The sequence below is a fragment of the Meriones unguiculatus genome, chromosome 1 (genome assembly GCF_030254825.1).
Source record: "Meriones unguiculatus strain TT.TT164.6M chromosome 1, Bangor_MerUng_6.1, whole genome shotgun sequence".
In the NCBI taxonomy this organism is placed as follows: Eukaryota; Metazoa; Chordata; class Mammalia; order Rodentia; family Muridae; genus Meriones; species Meriones unguiculatus.
The window spans coordinates 118,965,910-118,989,565 of record NC_083349.1 but is presented as its reverse complement, the minus strand read 5'-3'; the positions used below and the strand labels follow the sequence as shown (position 1 = coordinate 118,989,565).

The following is a 23,656-nucleotide window of genomic DNA, read 5'->3' as shown; positions in this document are numbered from 1 at the left end:
AGTTTTCTAAAGAAGAATCATGAAAAGTGTGAATCCAGGGGTAAGGGGAGGCGGGGAGAAACTGAGAGGAAGAGAGGGAGAGGGAACTGATATCATAATATACTATATGAAAAAATGTGTTTCAATAGAAGGAAAAAGCATAGCAACAATCAAAACACTGTGGAATAATAGAAATTATTTGAAATTAAATTGATACAAGTACTGTGAAAATGTTTAGTGTTATCTAATAAACTTGGACATGCATGTTCTCAACAATTTGGCCAGTCAAGTCCTGGTTCTGCTTCCTACAGATATATAGCACCAAAGTAACACATGATGATTGGTAGCACAATATGACTTCTGCTTTTTTTTAAACTTTTACAACTTTTAAAACACCCTGAAAAGAATCAAATTTTGGCCTACAGGAGAATACATAAACATGTTGCACAGTATTAATAAAAAATAAATAACTGAAAGCAGTGTAAATCAAACATCAAGTAAGAGAGTAAGATTTGTATCTTCTGTGTGATTCTGTTCATATAAAATAAAAACAGCACAGATAAATATGAGGAAATGATAGCACTGTGAAGGAGGAAAAGGAACAATATTCATAGCTGAAGATAGTATTTTCTCTCAGACAAGACAAGAGATCAGAAACATGTGTGTGTGTATGTCTGTGTGTGTGTGTGTCTGTGCTGTGTGTCTGTGTGTCTGTGGTGTGGCTATGTGCCCATGGCCACGTGTACACAAGTTCTTTCACCACATGAAGGTGTCTGAAAACCCTGAGCACACAGCTACAGGCTTATGTGTGAGCGGCATGCAGCACTCATACACAGTCTTAGCCAGGGACTCAGGCTTAGTAACACAGAATTTAGCCGTAGACCACGTTAAGATTTCAGAACTCATTTTACATTCTTCCAACTCAAAACTTGACAAGAACCAGACAGGCAACTTGGCCAACTTACAAAATGAATGTAAATTTCAATCTCAATAACAAAAGAGGACAAGTCACGGAAACTAGTTCAAAGTTTCCCATAAGCCTCATTGTAGGTTGTAGGTAAATAATGAAACAGAGAAAATGTGAAGAACAAAGAACAGTACTGAGAGAAACTTTGTAAATAACAAGCAATCAGCCTGACTTTGTTAGTGGAGAAGTGACATCTACTGAGGTCCTTTCATAGGAAGGCACTGCATACATAGTCCTTCAAGCCCCAAATAACGCTGAGACAGGTATTATGTACAGATAAGAGAAAGGTCTAAAACATTTAGAGCAGAAGAAATTTCTCAATGAAATTTGCAGTGTCTTGACCGGCTCAAAGAAGTTCAACAAGCCAGAACAGAGGCAGAAAGATCAGAATATAAGTACAACAATACTATAGATATTAAACATAGTTATACACAGGGGGGACAGAATGAAGAAGCCAAGATCCCAATATTTACCTAACAGTACAGTAAGTAAGACAACAAATGACTACTTACCTATGACCAGGGTGGTAAATAGCAGTATTTATTCCATGAGGATAATGACTACTAAAGCTGAAACTGTGACTCTCTTGGTAGCTCTGATTTGTTCCAACACTAAGTGAAGAAAGCACAACAGAAATAATTACCATTAAACTACCAGGGACACCAGTAGATAGTGTAGCAGCTACACTTTAAAGACAAACAACGCCAAACACTGTTGAGGACGTAAAACAACCAGACACATTACAGTGGGATGTGACTAATACAATCATATTGTTTAAAAAGTCTGAAAGTTTTGCATAAAACTAAATTTTATCACCCAATAGCCAGGCAATTCTAATGAAAGACAATGACCCGGGGGAAATAAAAATCTTTGTTTATTTATAAAGATTTGTGCAAGAATGACCATGGTACAGTCTGTCAAGTCATAGTACAAATGATCAGGAATGGTCCAGCTTGTCACAGCCCCAAAATGGAAACATACAAGTCTATCTACAAAGGAATGAATAAATGAACCATGAGATATCATTGTGTCTATATGTAAAGACATATAATTCATGAAAGATGAATCATTTGTAAAAAGGAATAACGTAATGATGTGGAAAAAAATTATAATTTCTAAATATGCTAAGTGAATGAGATTTTGGCAAAAGTCCGTATATTACGTGATTTCCTTGATATGAACTGTTTCAATGGGCAGAACTAATTCATGATTAAAAATAAACTGCTTAAAAATGGTAGTTGTCATGGGATAGATGTGGAAAAGAGGGGGGCTTTCTAGCATGGTGATAATGTTCCATTTCTTCAAAGAGTTCTGAAACGGTACAAACCAATCACCTATCAAATTCATGGCAGCTACAACTAAGATCTGTGCACTCCACCATATGCAGATTTCATATCAGAAAAAACTATGAGCAAAATAATAAACTCTTAATAATATGTATTCTCAAGGATTTGAAGTTTTCAATGAACTATGAAATACATGATAAAATTAATTCATAGTTGGCTAGATGGATGAATAAATGGCTAGGAATGTGATGTATAAACTACAATGTATTTCTAACCACAGAATTCAAACACAAATGTATGAACATTCACTATAAAAGTTTTTCAACATGATTGATGTATTTGTAGTTATTCTAATATGATAAAAACGTATCTAACACTGTCCAGAAAAATAAAGATTATATCAAAATGTATTCCAATGCATTTTTTACCTGACAAGGTAACTTCTCAGCTCTCCTCGGTAATTGATGACCAAGAGCTCTGCAGACCACTGGGCACTTGCTTTGTATTCTAAAAATACCAACCCTGCAATGGCATAGCTCAAGTCCCCAGCAAACCCGGATGCCTGAAAACAGGAGAAAATTAGGTCATTACAGAGCTACAGATAAATTATCTCATGCTTAACTGGACAATAACCTAGACACTGGCTCTGACACCAGGTTTAGAGTAGGCTCAGCACCCTCCTTGAGATGCTCATCTGGATATGCACATTTGTACTAAAATTCCCTGAAAAATAAAGAAGAAAGGAGAAAAGCAAGCAAACAAACAGCCTCTTTGCAAACAAACACTTTCAAATATTAATCTCCACTGCAACAGTCTATGTCAAAAAGACTTCAAGTCTTTCCATGTGCCTACTCAGCAACTTAAAGGGAAGAACATAACACTCAATGTCAGCCTTTCCATCAAGCAACTATCTGGCCATGCTGATGGAGATCTGAACATCTAAACTCCTTTGAAGGGAAACATAACAGTATTTCACCAAGAATGTGACTGAATATTCCATCCTGGTATGAAGACTATTTGAGACTGAAGACAAATAAGAATCAATAAATGGACAAGGTTCTCTCTTCTCCCCTTACTTATTTAAAAATGAGGCACAATTTCTTTCAGTGATCGTGTCCCCCTGTAGCAGGCAGAGGAAAAAGAGGCACACCAAAATCAGCCTGCCTTTTAAAGACCAGTCAGGTCCTTTCTCTATCCAGCATCCCTTTCCCACAGTGTACCATCTCTAGCAGCCCACACTCCATTTCTCTAGTGCAGTCACATCTCAATACTGTATAAGCTTCTGCTAAAACAGTCCATAAGCTCCTGGCTCAAACTGTTTCCTTGGGTTTTAACTTTTCTGTAAAGGCCCATAACTGCAAAAGTACTAGTACCAATTATTATTGTCTGTCTTTTATTATATTAATGTCTCATGTCAAATTACTTTACAGGCCCACAGAAATTTAAAAACAAATTAAAAAAGGTTTCTCTTCAACACTCTAAGTAGTTCTTCATGATATAGAACTATTCAATAAATACCCATATAGGCCTAATCCAAACTAAGAGAGTCTACAAATATGAAAATATCAAAACACATGCCAAATTTCACACTTAGTACCAAGGCAAAAATGCAAAACCTCTCACAACATTTCATAATGATTACATAAAATTAAATAAAATACATTATCCATAAATTTCACCTATGCCTTATAATAAACTATTTGAAAATGTGAAATTGCACTTAACCATGTAGATAACTCTCATTACAGTCCTATTGGGCAGCACTAGCCTGTTAAATGGTAATTTGAACCTTAGTTTGGTTTTGTGGAACTTCTACAATATGATTTCTCTTCATTCTTTCCAATGTTTCCACTTGTTATTTCTTAGGAAAAATCATGATTTGTATCATTGACTCTCAACATTAACCTCTTAAATCATTCCCATTACTTTTTCTCTATTCTCCCTTTCAAACATGTCCTTTTTAAGGTAACAAAGTCCAGTTTATCTAGTGGTTGTTTCTGTTGCAAACAGCTCACTGATTTATTCCCTCACTATAACCTATCAATAATCCATACCATGATGAAAGAAAAACTGAGATGTCTTGGATATAGTTACAGGGACCAGAAAACGTTCAATCAGCCAATCCACAAGCAATGACTGCTTCTCTTACAGATGTTTCTCACATCCTTAGCTTCCCTGCTTCACACTATCCCTCCTTCCTCTCTGTAGTAGTGTAGCTCCACTGTAAGCAGTGCTTTCCTTCCCCTTAGTCTACAAAAGCAGTCTTCACTCTAAGTCCAGGAGACCATTTTTAACTGGTGCTTAAGCCTTGCTCCTGACGGACAGGAGAAATTTTGCCAGGACCTGATCTTTCGTTTTTCTGGCTAGTTTCTACCATAACTCAACAAACACTTTTATTTCAGATATCCCTTGATGTTAAGGGCTTAATCATTTCTATTCATTTCTTGTTATAAAACAGATTTATACACCTATAGCATACATTCCAAAAACAAATAATAAATAATACATAACTATAATTATCTAACTAGATGCTAAGTGTTTTAAGTTCATAGCTTATTATTCTCATGTATACTTATAGTTCATCTCTCTTCACACTCATCCATTACAACATTATACACATTATACCACACACACACACTCAAAGACAGGGTCATTATTTAAAGTGTGCACGTACTGGGGAAATGACAAAGAGCTCACTTCCCATGAGATCAAACACCCTTACAGTCCCTGTGCTTTCAGCATAGGCCAGGAGTGTACAATCATAACTCCATGCTACCCGTCTCCACTGGGGCTTCGGGTCTTTTGGAACTAGAACAAAAAGAAAAGAAGTGTTTTAAACAATATTATAATAAAGACAGCTAACAGTATTATTGACTAAAACTAGCATAAGTATTCAGTAATTACCTCATCTCCCAAAGAGATCTAATGCTTCAGTCAACACGTGTTCCCAGAAACCTCCTTCAAGCTACAATCCATGGCAAACTCTGACTCCATTATCAGGAGCCAAGCAGCCTACTGCTGCTAGTGCCCTGATGGACGCTGAACAGGCTACACTAGTAAGAGCTCAGAAATAAGTTACTCAAGATACTTATGAAACTGAGATTAATCAAAAGCCCAGAGCCCACGTTCCAAAATTGTGAGTTGCCATATGGGGTTGCAAACCTAAGTGTGGGAGTCAAGAAAAAGCTGACAATGATATAAAGGTTTTGAATACACAATGACCAAACACTGATTCAAAATCAAACACATAAAAAAATCTGAGGCGCTCCTGGAAGCATTTAGCAGTACTGTACCACCTAAAGGTCCACAGGCTCTGAGCATGAAACACACACACTCTGCATGTACACATTTGACACCATACAACACCAAGGAAGGCTGCCTGAAATACCTCCCAGACCCAAAAGTGACTGTACATGATGAACTACAGTCTCTCTACTATACAAAATTTTCTGCTATTACAGAAATATATTTTATTTTCAGAAAACAAAGACTTAATATTTTCCTTTCATCATTCCTCGGCATGTATGAAATATATGGGACTGTAGTGTGTTAGAATGTTAGACTGTAATGTGTTAGAATGTTAAAATTGCTATTTGAGTTGATAGCCTGAGAAACTCTTCAAAGAATTTTTGTTTAGAATTAGAACAACTTCCACAGTTTTCTAAATGATCTCGTGTAGACTTCTGCCATTTTGTACTATGTGAAGCATAAGCTCAGCTCTTTGATCACCTCCCCCTGCAAGGGAAGCAGCCTTACCAGGCCACAGAAGAAGACAATGCAGCCACTCCTGATGAGACCTGATAGACTAGGATCAGAGGGAAAGGGAGGAGGACCTCCCTTATCAGGGACACGGGTGGGGAAGAGAGAGGGTGGGATTGCGAGAGGAGAAGAGAGGTAGGTATGGGGAGGATACAAAGTTAATAAACTGTAATTAATAAAAATAAAAAAAAATTTAAAAGAAAAAAGAGATTGAAGAGGAAATTATATAGAGGCGGGGGAGGCAAATGAATCAAGAGCTATTTCTAATTATATTTTAAGATTTTGATAATAAATACCTTAGCAATCCTAATAAAACTATATGCAAATCAATTTTGAAAATTCCATAGCCAGGCGCAGTGGTGCATGCCTGTATTCCCAGCACTCAAGTAGGCAGAGGCAGACAGACCTCTGTGAATTCAAGCCCAGCATGGTCTACAAAGCGAGTCCAGGACAGCCATGATTACACAGAGAAACCCTGTCTCAAAAAACAAATAATAAATAAATAAACAAAAAATAAAATAAAACCTGCATATGATCCAGAAGTCTCATTACTGAGGATTTCCAAAGCAAATGAGATCAGCTTGTTTAAGAGACATCTACACTCCTGTGTTTGTTATATTATTTACAACAGCCAAGAAACAGAAAGTATGTTCAGCCAAGAAACAGAAAGTATGTTTATAAACTGATGATTGATAAGTAAAGTCTGACATATGCATGTATATAGTAGAATACTCTTCACCATAAAAAGACTGTAATCCCATCATCTGCATCAAGATGGAGGAACTGGAAATCTTTATGTTAACTGAAATGAGGCAGGCACATAGACAAGTACTGTACAATATCATTCATACATGAAATCAAGTTATGCAGAAAAATACAGATGCTGAAATTCAAATGGGATTAAAGGCTTACATAGGAGAAGACAGAGGGCTTGAAATTAATTATTTAAATTTTCATCTTCCACCTAGCAAAATGAAAGCAACTTAACATCTGTATGCAAAAGAAAAAATGAGAGGCAAAATCAAAGAAAATAAACAAAATAAGAAATAAAAAAACCAAACATTTATTATTATTGAAAAATGTTAGTAAACTGACAAAATGATGGCCTGAATGAAGAGAAAGAGAAGAAGGTGTAAGTTGCAAGTATCAGAAACAACCAAAGAGATATAAGTACAGATCCAATGGACAGTAAAGTAATAATAGAGAAAATAAAATAGAAAATATAAAAAGAAACTTTATAAATATGAATTGTACGATTCAAAGAAAGACTTCATGGAAAAGCCAAAATTTTAAAAATTGTAACATCTGTTTTTAAAATTGAATTAAACTGTGCTTATTAAAAAAAAAAGCTGTCAATTTTTTTCATGAATTCTATAAAACACTTAAGGAAAAAAATAATTCAAATTCTATACAAACACTTCAGAAAATAAAAAAAGAACAACATCCACTCCTATTTTGAGACCACCAAGACCAGAAAGAGATGAAAGAAATCTACATACCCACATCTCTCCTGAATTATAGGTACAATATTTTGATGCCTATGTCTCCATAAAGGCCTAATAATGACCTTGATTTAGAAGGAATCAAATATGATATTGAGTTGGTTGCTACTCAGATCAATTTTATAGGGATGTTTAGGATTGTCCTGGCAATTTTAAAACCTGTGGCCAAACACCTAGAATGTTACCTCATGTGAAAAATAGGCTAAGAAGGCAATTTGGGAAAGTTTGCTTGAAACTTAAGCCTAATAAAAGAGTTCACAGCCATCATTAAGCAGAGAAAGCAGATTACATTACTTAACACTTTACTTCTGTAGAACATATTCTGCTACAGGTATTAAAGAAAAACTCCTGAAAAAAATCAACAATACTTATCTTTTTTTTTTAAGATTGATTGATTGATTATGCAGTATTCTGCCTACATGTATCATTACAGGCCAGAAGACAGCACCTTATCTATGTTTGTGAGCCATCATGTGGTTGCTGGGAATTGAACTCAGGACCTCTGGAAGAGGTCTTAACCTCTGAGCCATCTCTCCAGCCCCAACACTTATGTCTTGACTAAGATGGTTTTGTTTTGTTTTGATGTCTACTTTCGTTCATCTTTGTTTGCTACTAAGAATGTGGACTATTATTTCAATTAAAATTATTTTCACTAAAAATACAAAAAAAGGAATGTTGGATAATCTTAGACATCATACTCATACTTTGAAAATTGAGTATTTTGTTTCAAAGTCTAGGCATTTCAAATAGTTTGTTTCCTGATACTTTTTGTGTTGAGACACATTTATAATCACACTTGCACGGCATCTAGCAGTAAGCCAATAAAGCTTAGGGAAATCAGAGGCAAGCAGAGGCTGTTCACCTGCCCACCCTGCACTGGAAGACGAATGGCCTCTCTCAGCATCCCTACAGTAGGCAAGAGAAGGAAAAATTCAACACAACAGTTCTTCAAAAAGTCTAATACCATCTGCTGATTTTAAGACAGGAAAAGAAGCCCCAGTTACCATCAATGGTCTGGCAAACAGAGCCAAACAACTTCCAATCCACATTTCAAAGATTCTCAAATGGCCTATCTTTTATAAAACAATAATTGAAAAATATCAAAGTGGAACCAAATAGCTCCTATTTCAGTTTGCAGACGCTGCAATACCCAGTCTCAAAAATGCATTAACAACAATCTGGCTCTTCTTCTCCAGGCACACACATGAAATATCATTTGGCATATGGGAGTGATTCCCATAAAGATGAGTCAAATAATAAGCAAATGATCATTGCCTCGCATTACACGAAATGGAGAGAAGCCATTAATGCAGCATTAAGGTCATAAATTCCCACATTCAGAAGCCAACAAAATAAAGCATTAGTTCTCACCACATTATCTCATCTAGGCTGCCACATTAACTATACACACTAAAAAACTCTAACAAATATAATCTGTATGAAATACAGGACAGTTAAACTTTCCATTTTCATGTTAATTTGTGGCTTTTCAGTTTACTTACTGGTTAAGAGCAGGTGCCTAATGTCAATACTCAAAAGAATCCTCCCCTGTATGTCAGGATCACTCCAACACTGAGCATGCTCAGAAGCCTAGCTCAGCCTCCCTAAGCCAGCAAAAAGGCTGTACTGGCAAGGATGTTAATTGAACGGCCCACATGACTCTACTATAGACTCCTTGGTTCACATATATCCTTTAAGTCAGATCTGACATAACACAGCAACTACTGTTAAGGATACTACATGAAGAAAATTCAGGATATATGTGAGTTCCAACTTGATAACCAACATTTAAACACTGTTTCTCCTCATTATCTTGAAAAGTCTACTCCATTGAAAGGACTTGTCAATGCACAATGTCCTACTGTAGTTTGTATATACAAAGTACACAGCACAATGCAAAGCATGACTGACAATTATTCAAAAATTACACAAAACATTTACTCTCAAAAAAATCCTAAATTAGCCAAGAATAATATATATATATATATATATATGCTCATTCATAAAAATCACTTCACCAGCTCCCACATATCATTCCCAACTTAACAGAGTCAAAAAAAATCAGTGTGGGACGCCTGCTAGGCACTAGAAATGTATGTAACTACCATGTGGAGGATCCATGACTTCACAGAATTTACATCTGTTTTGGTTTGACTGTGAAATAGTCCCCACAACCTCATGTCTTTGAACATTTGGTCCCCAGGTGGTAGTACTATTTGAAAAGTTGTATGTGTCTGAAAAGTGAGCATTGCAAAGGGAAGTGGATGGGTGAAGGGTGGGTCTTGAGCTTTTTCATCCCCACCCTGCGTCCAGTCTCCTCTGTGCTTCCCAAAAGACTCTTAGCCAATGGAACCAGCAATCACACACTCCTGCCTCCAGGATGGACTGTAAAGCCTAAGCCAGACAGAACAAATCCTTTCTTCCTAAAGTTCTTTTGGCCAAATATTCTGTCATAGAAACTAGAAAAGTAATAAATAATCTCAATTGGGAATCAGAAAAACCAACAATGAATATAGAAAAATGAGGGTGAAGTGTTGTGATACAGGCACAGACAAGTACGAGAGAATCAAGAGATTCACAAATGGTGGGAAGAAGTGCAGATGGAAGGTCTGCAAAAGGAGCTGCTACCTGCCTCACCAATGCTGGACTAATTAGAGAAATGCAAAAGCAGAAGCTTTCTGGGAAAAGGAACACTATCAAGGGAAGAAGACACAGAGGAGCTAAAAAAAAAAACTGTACACTGCTTTTTACTACAAAACAGGACCCTGACATGAAGCTCTCATGGAATGTTGTGCTGGCTAGTTTTATATCAAACTGACTTAAGCTAAGGTCAACGTTAACTAAGAAAATGCCTCCATAAGATTAGGCTGCCGCAAGCCTGTAAGGTATTTTCTTAATTAGTGATTGATGGGGGAGGGCCCAGCCCTTTGTGGGTGGTACTGTACCTGGGCTGGTGGTCCTGGGTTCTATAAGAAAGCAGGCTGTTCGAGCCATGGGAAGCAAGCCTTAAAGCTGCACCCCTCCATGGTCTCTGCATCAGCTCCTCCCTCCAGGTTCCTGCCCTGTTTGAGTCCTGTCCTGACTTCTTTAGTGATGAACAGTGAGGGAAAAGTGTAAGCCAAATAAACTCCTTCCTCCCCAACTTGCTTTGGTCATGGCATTTCATCGTAGCTTTAGAGCCCTAAGATAGATGGGTAGGCTAAGATGATCCTGAATCCTGAATTACAAAACAAGGAACTATGTTTCACAGTCAGGAGCAATCAACTGAGAAGTTTTGGGTACAGTCAAAGTACCTAATACTTAACTGTTTAACATGTCCTAAGTAGCTATCATGTACCATTGTGTAAAGGTGTACATACATTAACTCATTAATTTTTCTGTAACTTAATATTTAAAAATTATGTACATATTACAGACAATACAAATAAGGCCAGAAACTGTTAGCTTTCTGTCAATGAAATAAAATATCCTATATTGATCTTATAAGAATTACTAAGAAAGAGCAAATCATAGACTTTACTAGTTTTTATCTGTAACAACTGATTTTTTTAGTTTAATTTTTATTTTTTACATTAATTATAATTTATTCGCTTTGCATCCCAGCTGTAGCCCCCTCCCTCATTCCCCCAACCCCTCCCTCCCTCCCTCCCTTCCTCCCTCATCTCCTCCATGACCTTCTCTAAGTCCACTGATAGGAGAGGTCCTCCTCCCCTTCCATCTGATCCTAGCTTATCAGGTCTCATCAGGACTGGCTGCAACATACTCCTCTGTGGCCTGGCAAGGCTGCTCTTCCCTTGGGGGTTGAGAGGGGGGTATGTTAAAAAGCCAGCCACTGAGTTCATGTCAGAGACAGTCCCTGTTCCCATTACTAGGGTACCCACTTGGAAACTGAGCTGCCATGGGCTACATCTGAGCAGGGGTTCCAGGGGTTCCATGCATGATCCCTGGTTGGAGAAACAGTCTCAGAAAAGACCCCTGTGCCCAGATATATTTGGTCCTTGTGGAGCTCCTGTCCTCTCCAGGTGTTACTAACTCTCCCTTCTTTCATATGACTCCCTGCACTCTGTCCAAAGTTTGGTTATGATCTCAGCATCTGCTTTGATACACTGCTAGGTAGAGTCTTTCAGAGGCCCTCTGTGGTAGGCTCCTGTCCTGTTTCTTGTTTTCTCCTACTTCCAATGTCCATCCCATTTGTGCTTCTAAGTGAAGGTTGATCATCTTACCCCAGGTCCTCTTTCTTGTTTATCTTCTTTAAATGTGGAGATTTTAGTATGTTTATCCTATCTTATAGGTCTAGTACCCTTATAAGTGAGTATATACCACATATGTCTTTCTGCTTCTGGGATACCTCACTCAGGATGATCTTTTCTAATTCCCACGATTTGCCTGCAAATTTCATGATTTCTTTGTTTTTAATTGCTGAGTAGTATTCCATTGTGTAAATGCACCACAATTTCTGTATCCATTCCTCAACTGAGGGACATCTGGGTTGTTTCCAGATTATGGCTATTACAAATAAAGCTGCTACAAACATGGTTGAACAAATGTCCTTGTTGTATACTTAAGCATCTTTGGATATATGCTTAGGAGTGGTATAGCTGGATCTCGAGGAAGCGGTATTCCTAATTGTCTGAGAAAGCGCCAGATTGATTTCCAAAGTGGTTGTACAAGTTTACATTCCCACCAGCAATGGAAGAGAGTTTCCCTTTCTCCACACCCTCTCCAACATGTGTTGTCACCTGAGTTTTTGATCTTAGCCATTCCGCTGGGTGTAAGGTAAAATCTCAGGGTCATTGTATTTTTTGGGGTTTTTTTGTTTGTTTGTTTGTTTGTTTGCATCTTCCTGATGGCTAAAGACGTTCATTGAGCATTTCTTTAAGTGTTTCTCTGCCATTCTATATTTTTCTACAGAAAATTCTCTATTTAGCTCCATACCCCAATTTTTAATTGGATTACTTCATATGTTGCTTTTCAACTTATTTAGTTCTTTATATATTCTGGATATTAGAGCTTTGCCAGATAGATATAGGGTTGGTGAAGATCCTTTCCCAGTCTGTAGGTAGTCGTTTTGTTCTGAAGACAGTGTCTTTTGCTTTACAGAAGCTTTTCAGTTTCATGAGGTCCCCGACAACTCTGATCTTATCACTAAATATTTATCCCTGCACTGACTCCAAAGTAAAAGACTACACTTACAAATTACTTTTTCCAAAAAAAAAAAAACCTTGAATATTTTAAAATACAGTGTAACTTTCAAAGTCCCAAAATGTATATATGTTATAAAGTAAAATATTTAAAGATTAAAGATTGAATAATTACAATTTCTTAAATAAGTTTAATAAAGTCATAAAAAATCTTACAACTAAACACTTTTTGTAATATGTGCTCAAACTTCACAGAAATATTGTAAACCATTACCAATTGAAATTTTCATATTTCAATATCTTGAAAACTCTTACCTTGACATTTCCCAATAATTGATGTAAAGTCATCTTTGGCAGACCTACAAATATATGAGGAATAAAAACAATAGTTTTACCCTAAGAACACTGATATGAATGTCTATGAAACCCCTGAGAGTCTATGGCCTAGCCAGTGCCTGCTCATAACAGGAAGCCATCCCTTCTGCCACACAGATGGGTGGTTTAGTGCCTCATTAACAACAACATTCTCGTTATAGAAATGGCACTGCAGTAGGAACACAGAAGTACTTAAGCATGGTCTATGACACAGCAGGAATGTCTATACCACACGTCCAAGAATCTGATCCAGTAAATCAAGAATAGATCCTGAGAAAGATTAATGATTTAAGTTCACATTGGCAGCAGTTAAGAACCACTAATGTATATCATATTACAAAGTGTATCATAATCAAAAAGAGAGGCAAATAATGTCTACTTTAATAAATCACATAACCTAAATAGGTTGTAAGACATGAACCAATAACCTATTTATAGTCTGTAATTTTGAAATACATAACACAGTAGTATAATTACTATAAACTATGTTGAAAAACAAAAACTAAACTTTTTGGAACATAATTTAATAACAATTACCTAAAACTTTAATATCTCTAGGATTTGACCTAGCAATTTTACTTCTACAAAGTAATTCCCAGAAAATAATTATAGATTTATATAGTTATCAAGGAAATTAATACAATATAATTTATAAAGAACAAAAATACATAAAATATAGAGATTAATTAAATTTTGCTATGCACAACCAATGAAATATTATGCAATTACTATTGCTGACATGAAATGACTTCATATTAGATTAATTTCAAAGGTTACCCAAAAAAAAGTGATATAAACTTTAAAATGTAAATTAAATTTATAAATCACAAGAATAATTCACAATTAGCATCAAACAGAATAAGCAATATTATCTACTAATGATATATATACATACAGAAAGAAAAGTACTAAAGACTACATGCCAAAATATTAATAGTAAAATAGATGAACAGTCAAAATAATTAATTTCTAGTTCTTTCTTCCATTGAACTGTATTTTTCTATTACTTCTAAAGGGACTACTAAGCATTGCTTTTTAAATAATTTGCAAAATTTTTAATATTTTAGCTATTTTTCAAATACTTTTATGACTACAGACATAACTACAGAAATAAATCTCTAAGACAACATAGTGCTCAGCTCCCAGATAGAATAAGGCAGAAAGAACTCACTCTGAACTAAAGGTGACCTCATTCCAGCTCAATCTTTGTGACTGAGATGAAGGATTAATGTTCCCCTTCCCTTTAAATAAAATGGGTGACAGCACCTCACACAGCATAGAGAAAACACAGAATGAGTAAATGTATACTACTTTCATCTTTAAGGTGATGATAAACAAGTGTTGCTGTTTTGCTGGAGAAGAGGAAAGTGGGATGGACATAATATTTTTTTTCTAAAACGTCTTACTTTATTCTCCTTAGTTAAGAAAGCTTTAAGTTGGGAATGTTTACACATATTGTCAGGAGAGTCCCTTTGTGTCTTTATTGGGTTCTCTCACAGCTTATTAGTTCACATAAAAACAGTAGCCTACCGCCATGTGGAGTTATTCAATATTTAAGAAATAAGGAAACCCATATTAACCAATTAGAACCTGTAGCTGAGGCCAAATTACTATTTAAAGAGTAATTCACACACTGTTATTTTATCCAAAGTCAGCCCCTAGCACAAGCAAGTTAAGGACAACATCTTATGTTGTCCTTAACAATCACATTGGAAAACAACAACCCAAGTGTTCCTGTAAAAAGCAGGGCTATCTCTGAAAAATTCATCTGCTTCAGCTTTTCATGTCTCTTTTCTCTTCCAGGAACTATTTCTCTTTGTGACTGCTTCCTGACAGTAAATACTTATAATACTGGAGACAAGCCCCACACCTGAAACCAATAAAGAAATACTTACTAAACACCTACTCGGTGTTACAACAATTACACTGTACATCATTGTGGCTTAACTAGGAAATGTCCCCCACAGGCCCTGTGCTCTGCCACTTCATCCCCAGCTGACGGCTGTGTTTCGGGAAGTTATGGAACCTTTTAGGAGATGGACATTTGCTGAGGGAAGTGAAGCACTGCAGGAAGGCCTGGAGGTGAGATGGTCCAGCCCACTTTACTTTTCCTGTTCTGATTCCTGAATACCGACCGATGTCAAATAACCAGCCAGCCTCTCGCTCCTCCAGTATGCCTTTCCTACTATTATGGACTGCCTCTCCTTTGATAAGCCAGAATAAACTCTTTGATCCTTAAGCTGGTTTGGTTAGGTATTTTGTTTTAGCAATGTTTAAAGTAACAAAGACACACATGCTCATCAATATTGTAGACAGAATGCAAATAGAACAGAAGAAGCAAGTGTCTTTAAAACTCAAGAACAGCCCACTATGGTGGTATATACCTGTAATCTCAGCACTGAGAAGGCAGAGACAAGAGGATTGAAAGTTCTAGGCCAGCTGGATCCACACAGAAAGATCCTATCTCCAACAAAAATTCCAGGACAATCACTGTTGATAGCCTACTTTGGGGAATTTCCTATGCCCTTTTACACTGCTGATAATTCCTCACTTACTGGAAAACACTTCCTTTTTGGTTACTGCAAAGTCAATACCTGTGCTTATATTCATTCAACAAACCCAACTGAACACCAGCCCTAAGCAATGCTATACCCCATAATTCCCTCTTACCATCTGTTCTTCCTATTCCTCAGGTAAAGACCACATTTATTCATCATATGTAGACTATTAATTCTTATTATGTTCATGAAAATAGACAAGTGGGGAGTGACATTTTTTGAGGGTAAAAGATTGAGCTACATCTCCAGCCCTATATTTGTGGAAAGATATCATACTGAGAAGAGACTATCTCTAACTATAAACAATATAATCAGAGCTGCAGAGCCCAGGTCTCATCCACACTGCATTCCTGGTAAATGGCACATGCTAGAGTCACAGAAAACAGAAGTGCTAAACATAGTGAGAGGGGCACACAGCACCTATACCAAAGCACAGCACGGCTAAAACACAGAGCACAAAACCTGAGGCTAGAAGAACAGATCTGGAATTCTTGTGCACATATTTAACCAGCTCTTTATTTCTAAAGTAGAGGAAAATCTAAACAACCTCTCCAACCTGCCAGGACTCCTTGAATTAACAGGAGTACGTATAACACGCAACACTGGTGTTAACTTAGGAAGAATGACACTAAGTATGATCACTACTATGGTGTGAGGAGTTCCACACACATTATGCTCACAAATGCTTCTTGGTGGGACTGATTTCACACTAAAGTTTGTGTGCACAAAGCTTTTGAAAATTATCTTTTCATCAGAATTTTCATTAATAAGTTCCATGAATCCTTGGTCAAGCTCTACCTCTCAGATCTAAATATCTTGATCATACATCACGCCCTGACTCTTACACCAAAACTCACTTCGTTCATCTTCTCTTTTCCTGGGAAAAGTAAATGCTATCTCCTGACTGCTATGCATAAGTGAGATATATACTAAGATCTTCTTTCTCAGAACACAATGCACAAAACTAAAACAAATGGAAAAGAAAGTTCTATCCATGCCTAGGAGCAATATAAATTCAAATGATGCCAAAAAGGATGTTTAATGATGTTGTTAAAAACAACAATAACACAGAAGGATCCATATGGCCTTAGGTTAAATTACTTAGGATGGAAAGACTGCCATCATTATTTCCTTGGTGGCTTGGGAGAACTCAAAAAGCCTCCCCACGGGGAGCCAGTGCCTGATAAAGATCTTTCTACTCCTCCAAAAAGCTGAAAGAATCCAGTTCTGCTTAAATACATGGAAATTAAAAAAATACGTAAGACTGGCAGAAAACTAACCCTGATGTGATAGCAGCTGAACGGGCACTAGTTCTGCTGTAGTCAAGAACAATGCAGCAGCAGAAAAACATCCCATTACTATCTAAGCATCTGTAAATCTCTTCCCTTTTGTGTGCACGGTGTACATGCCTATATGCATCCACATCTACATATATGTAGGTGCACACAGGCGCACGTGGAGGCCCAAACCTGACAAGTCCCTTCCTTATCAGTCTCTACCTTACATCCAGCAACATGGTATCTTGCTCAAACCAGAGCTCACATTTTCAGCTGATATGGCTAACGAGCTTGCTGTGGGGATCCCATTTCTGTCTGCCACAGGAACTAGGATTATGGGCAGAACACTATGACCATCCATCTCTCACATGGGTTCTAGGAATCCAAACTCCATGCATCAAGATTGCACAGAAAGCCACTTATCTGCTCAGCCATTACCCAAGCCCTCCACTTACATTTTGACAACCAATAGGTAGGCTTTGTCTAAGGAAAAGGGGACTCTCAATATTAGAAACGGCATATATTTAGTGTTAATGTGTTGATGCAAATTTCATAACAAATCGACTACTTCTGAGTTTGCAAACTGGCATAGCTTTAAAGTACTTATTTTTTTATGTGCATATGTGTATGCCTCTGTGAGTTTATGTCCACCATGTGCATACAGGTAAACATGGAGGTCAGAAGAGGGTGTCAGACTCCCTGGAACTGAAGTTACAGGCAGTTGTAAGCCACCATGCAGATCCTGGGGAAAGCACCCAGGTCCTCTGCAGAGCAAGAAGTGTTCTTGACCACTGAGCCATCTGTCCAGCCCCTTGAGGTTTATTTTAAATGAGCATCACTGAATGTCTTGACAGACACTAGACAAATCTCCAGTAATCATGTCACCATTTGCAGACCTATATCTGATCAACACATTTGTGCCATTATTGCAAAGATGTTCAGCTTCAGTTACAGCTTGAGACATCTTATGTTCCTCTAAACAGCTGACCCATCAGTTACTTCCAGGCGTGTAGAATATTATCTTTATTTAGTAAAAAAAAAAAAAAAAAAAAAAAAAAAAAGAAAAAGAAAAGTCATTTCTCAGGAGCCAGCAGAGTAACTAGGAAAAGTATAAAAATGAGGAGCAACCTACCCAAAGAGAACATGGTTGGGTACTTCACAAAACGGATTTAATAGTAAAAGTTCATTCAAATATACCAACTTGGGAAATATTTAAAATTCTTAGTTCTTATGTAAAAGGATTTTTTTTTTTTTTCCTCAAAAGACATCTTCCATATCGACAACATTAACCATTACCTGATCTCCACACACTGATCTTGAACAGCAGCCAAAAGCTTGCCATTGCTTTATGGAAGAAAAGAGAAAGAAATCCTGTTGTGAGCATTTGAGCCTTCAGCATGGATGGAATTATTTTACAAGAAGTTTCTTTAACTTTTGCTTTCATTATCTACTTTTTGACTTGACAATTTAATGAATATACAGCTACAAAATCATAGAAAGTAATTCAAAACAGCTTAAACTAATGTTCAAGCAATCATGACCATATGTAACAAAAGGAATTTAATAAAAATCAAGACTAAAAGCCTTAAGGACCCCAAAATTCAAGTCTGTGTTGAGATTTAGGTAAAAAATCCACATAGAAGAGGTTTAAGTGGATTTTACAAATACTTACTTTGGGGAGGGAGGGACTGGGAGGGAATGAGGGATCGGGACACGGCTGGAATACAGAGTTAATAAAATGTAACTGATAAAAAAAAATAAAAAAAATAAAAAAAATAAAATAAAAAAAAAAAAAAAAAAAAAACAAATACTTACTTTGCAAGTACCAAATGCCAGTTTATCTGTTTATTGACCAAGCGAACCAGTCCTTCAGGAAGCAAAAACGGAGCAGGGCTGAAACCACAACATATAAGCTAGATTAAAATTGAATCACAAAAATCATATGTAAGTAAGTAATAATTTTATCTCTAAAGAGAGGGTTTTATATTAGGATATAAAATTTAAATATTAGTAAACCTAAATCCAAAAACTACTAATTTGATATCTGAAATTTTCATGAGGCATAGGAGATAAACACCCCATAGTGTACAAACATGCAATGACCAACATTCATCTCTACTCTATTAAATGTGACATCCTCAAAAAATCAAAACAAACACTTCACACACATGCACACTCACACATATGTACACATGCATACACACACACACGTGCACAAATATATACATTAAAAAAAAACACTGAACAAGTAGTTCTACAGAGGATCAAAGGTCTCTATTACAGGACTATCTTATCTCTAGAACTGTTAAGATTAAGGTTAGGAGAAAGCAGCGTACAATTAATAAACATAGTTTTAAAAAATCACTACAAAATTGCTAAGGGAGGAATTATATCATTTTATCAGATTATCTATTTCCCTGTTTCTTTTTAGAGCTGAAAATCAGCGCCATAGCTGAACATAACAATGCTCAAAAAAATTAAAAAGCACACAAGACGCAAAATCTGAAGACCTAACGTACAACAACTCAACTACTGACCAGAGGTGATGTAACAATAAGAACAAAAATGCTCTTTAACATATACAAGAACAGATCCAGCAAAGGGGTGTCCCATGAGGTTGAGAACTCACTTCAGAATCAGGGGTCATCCAAGGATGATCAACGACTAAGGAAACAGGAACTAGCGAGCATAATAAGGTATCTTCAGCTTATACCATAGTCTTTGAAGTGCCCATCTAAAAACCAGGTTAGGCTTGCCTGAATATCACCATCGTCTGATAGTCAAAACTTTCAATCATCAAAAGACAGTAATCTTCATAAGAACTGAAGGCTCACCTGTACCAGATGTACTGACGCAAAAATAACAGATGATCTGTAATAAAAAGAAACATTGTCCTTTAACAGTCATTTGCAAACAACTTGTAAAATGAGATCAACTTAATATGTACTATAACTTTTACAAGATCATATATTTGTTTATATTAAAATCCAAATTTATGTTATTCAAAACACTAAAATATTTCCCATCTACAAAATTTAAAAATGTTGGAGATGTTAAGTTTAATCTAAGAAGCTTTAATTAAACCATTACTAGAAATCATAGTAAATTACTCTTTAAAACAAAGCTATTTGTATAAAATATAAAATATAAATTGAGATACTGATTAGAACTTTGCACCAAATATGTAAGTAATAATTGGAGAAGTCTGTAAAAAGCAAAATTTCAAAACAGGTTTAAAACTGTTTTATATCATCTCTCTCTTGTTCTCTTTCTCTCTCATACACACACAAAGAGGCAGACACACAGACATACACACACACAGTCCTGTGCACATAGCTATACATACAGCAAGGGAGAAAAGCCTAAAGAACATCATCTAGGTTATAAAATGAAGGAAATTCTATTATAATGTGTGGTAATTTATACTTTCAGTTTTTTCTACAATTATTTTGATCAGCTATGTATATTTTCTAAACAAATCAAGACTTCATTTATAATAACAAAAACTGAATATACTAGAACTTTTTATATAAAATCAAAGCTATTCACAAGTTTTCCACTTCTTTTAAGTTGAATTTTCTTTTCATAAAGAATGCAGATCCAACATCAGAATGACCTTTGAGGCCAGAAAGTTATATTCCCAAAGAATGCTGTGACCAGGTCTCCACATATAAAAACATTACAGGTGAGGGCTAGAGCGATGCCTCGGGGCTTAAAAGAAGGAGCTGCTCTTGCAAAGGACCTCGGTTCAGTTCCCAGAACACATATGATGGATCACAACCACCTGTAATTTCAGTTCCAGGAGAGCCTACGTCTCTTCAGGCCTACACAGGTTCCTACACAAACACATGGTGTGCACACACACACTCAGGTGCACACAACATACATATGATATGAAATAAATTAATGTAAAAACACCACTTGATCTTGCCAGTCTTGAAGAAATAGAATAATCTGTTAAATACTATAATAAAGCCCTCAAAGTTCAAAAGGGCTTCTTCTTCAGACTACTGCCAACTAATATGTAAATGAAACCCAGCTTTAATCAAATTTTTAAGGTGTGCGTTTCTGACCAGTTATATCTGACATGGCTACACAAACCACTTAAAATGGTCTCACACCATCTTAAGGATATCAAAATCCACAGCCTTTACAAGACTTACACTGGGCTTATTCATCATCATCCCTTGTACAACAACAAATCTATAATGGTTTAGCCTAGACTAGAGTTTAGCTCTAAGCTGAATTAAAGATAGGTAAGAATGAAAATATACATACATACATACATACATACACAGATGTATCTATACAAATAAGTACATATAAAATTAAACTCAGGCAGCATGTACACTAGCTTCATCTGGTTCTTTATCAGAAGTCTAAAATGCACATTTTTAAATCTCTAAGCTGTGTTTTAAATACACACACATTTCTAAAGCTCTAAAACTGTACAGTTGAAAAAAAAAAAAAAAAAACCCTGTCCACTAACTGTATAATATATAAAACTGGGGACATATTTACCTCTGATTGCATTTGTGATGAGAAATGATGCACCATGCTTTCGATTGCCTCTGGGCTACAATTTAAAAAAAAATTGAGAAATTTATAATACTTAAAACATATAAACTTATACTTCTTTACTTATATCGGAGAACTGAACATCAGTATCAGTATTTTAAACCTTCTTACAGATTGAAACATCATCTGAACTGGGTGCAGTGGCAGTACAAGTGAGAATTATGTTGACGGGTGTATGTCAGAAAGAACCCCAAAATAAGGTTAGAAACTCTTTCCAAATCAAAACACCAAAAAAAAAAAAAAAAAAAGGGCAAGGAAACACAGGGGCAGCGCTCAGGTATATCTAAATGCTGGAGGACTTGCCTATGTAGTGCAGGGCCCTGGGTTTGAACATACAAAGGTAATAATATATGCCAGGTTAATACAGTCTATTTAGGTAGGTCAGAGACCTAAAACAAATTTTAGCCAGAGGAAAAAGTGGTTACCTGTTGTGTATTCACGGAGACAATGTTATTAACAAAACACATATATGTAACTACTACATTACATAACTTGATTCCATAAACATAACCTGGATGCCACTGTCTGTAGGATAAAGTGAGTAGGGTGCGTTAAATCACTACCAAGAATACAATGAGTAGAGACATCAGTAAGTACAGACACATCATTCCCTAAGACGCTCACTCAACAAACATGAAGGATCATCAGGACACAATCTGGCACAGTGGAGGGATATAAAACTGAATGTGATGCAGAGGTTACAGGTCAACAGCTGTAGTAAACAGATGTAGAAATCAATAGTAAAGAGTGAGGGAGGGCAAAGTACAATGAGGTTTCAATATGAGTTGACTCTGTACTTCTTTTTTTTTAATCAATGTATAGTGCTAAGCATTCTGAGACAATATTACAGACATTTCAGAAATGTTAGGTATCATTATCCAACTAAAGGGCAGCTGAACAGCCTCTTAATTTCATAGTCTACAAAATATCCACATCACTCATAAGAAACAGAAACTAATAACAATATATGTAGATCTCTGCCTATACAAGACCTAATTCAAGACAAGCAGAATAAACATTCAGAAAAGATGATAAAGGAGTTTGGTGGACCAGATTAAAGAATATTTAATAAAGGTCCTTTTTGATCATGCTGCTTCCCCAGGGCCTAATATACTGGCATGTCAGGCACTTCTCATACATATACATCAATAAATGAGCCTGAGGCTCCTGGTCTTCACCCTATGACCAGAAGGCTCTCCCTAGGAAACTAGTAACTGCAGGGTCCATAAACTGGAAAACACAGTAACTTCATCTCCAGCAGAACTGGAAAAAACGGCAGCTTCTTTCTCTAAACTTCCTCGGCGTTTTACTCAGAGAGCACTTCGGTCTTGGTTAAAGAGAAACATTCACGGGATTGGCTGTCTCTTCTCCACACATGAAAACACTCAACTCTGAATGCCCAGCAGCCTGCACTATATCTGGGACCCGGGTGTGCACACACGGACACACACAAGCGCCGGGTTGTACACACACACACACACACACACACGAGTAAATGCCTGTTGAGGAGATTTTGTGAAGACCGTAGAGTCCTAAGAAATTCTCCCTCCACAGTTTACAAGGTAACAAAACAGTCCGGGTGTGACAAGGACTCCCTCCCTCTAAGGAAGGAGAGTGACACTGACCTCCCAAGAGAGAGCCAGCCGGTGTAGGGATAGACAGCCGAACCCGGGCTAAGGCTGACTCCACCGACACCCCTCTGCCAGACCCAGACCCAGCCGCGCCGCCGTTACCAGGCGACTGCACAGCTGCCCTCCCCGCTCCGCTTGCACTGCGTGGCACTACGTGGCTATACAGGCAACGTGCCCGTGCCAGCCGACAGCCTCCAAAGAAAGCCCGGATCACCTGGACTTCCGTCTCGGGTGGCCACTCGGTGTTGACCAGCAAGTCATAGAGAATTGTCTCCTCGTCGTCTGCAGAGCCAGGACTCGAAGCCGGCGCTGACTCGGAGGCCGCCATATTGGCCGGGAACAGAGTGGCGGAGGGAGGGGCCCTACGGTGCCTCACACGGATCAAACTTCCCTAGACGCGTCCACTGGCGATTGGAAGAGAGGGAAGTGAATTAATTGGCTGCTGAAAAGTAATGCTAAACTTGGACAGTTCTATGGATGTGAGAATGACCATGTGGTGTCTGAGTTAAGTCTTGAACCCGGTCCGTACCTGAAATGACTCAAGTCACTGAACTTTACTTACAAAGGCAAGATAAAAGTACCTCTCAGAGTGCTAGTGTTCAG

At 37.1% G+C, this 23,656-nt stretch overlaps 1 protein-coding gene across 4 annotated transcripts in view; it reads right to left on the bottom strand.

Annotated features, from left to right (window-relative positions):
- The window catches only part of Nbas (NBAS subunit of NRZ tethering complex), a 307,505-nt gene extending 284,106 nt beyond the window's left edge, over positions 1-23,399 (bottom strand). For 2 of the 4 annotated variants that reach the window (XM_060366017.1, XM_060366025.1), the window contains exons 1-9: positions 23,268-23,399; positions 21,366-21,420; positions 19,679-19,715; positions 18,660-18,737; positions 18,141-18,188; positions 12,950-12,993; positions 4,907-5,040; positions 2,661-2,794; positions 1,459-1,557 (exon numbers count right to left, since the gene is read on the bottom strand). In XM_060366017.1, the coding sequence (XP_060222000.1) occupies positions 1,459-1,557; positions 2,661-2,794; positions 4,907-5,040; positions 12,950-12,993; positions 18,141-18,188; positions 18,660-18,737; positions 19,679-19,715; positions 21,366-21,420; positions 23,268-23,381 (743 nt within the window). In that variant the 5' untranslated portion in view covers positions 23,382-23,399. The remainder of the gene's footprint in view (positions 1-1,458; positions 1,558-2,660; positions 2,795-4,906; positions 5,041-12,949; positions 12,994-18,140; positions 18,189-18,659; positions 18,738-19,678; positions 19,716-21,365; positions 21,421-23,267) is intronic. The other 2 variants (XM_060365995.1, XM_060366006.1) reach the window with 1 other exon arrangement.
- Between the last annotated feature and the right edge of the window lie 257 nt (positions 23,400-23,656).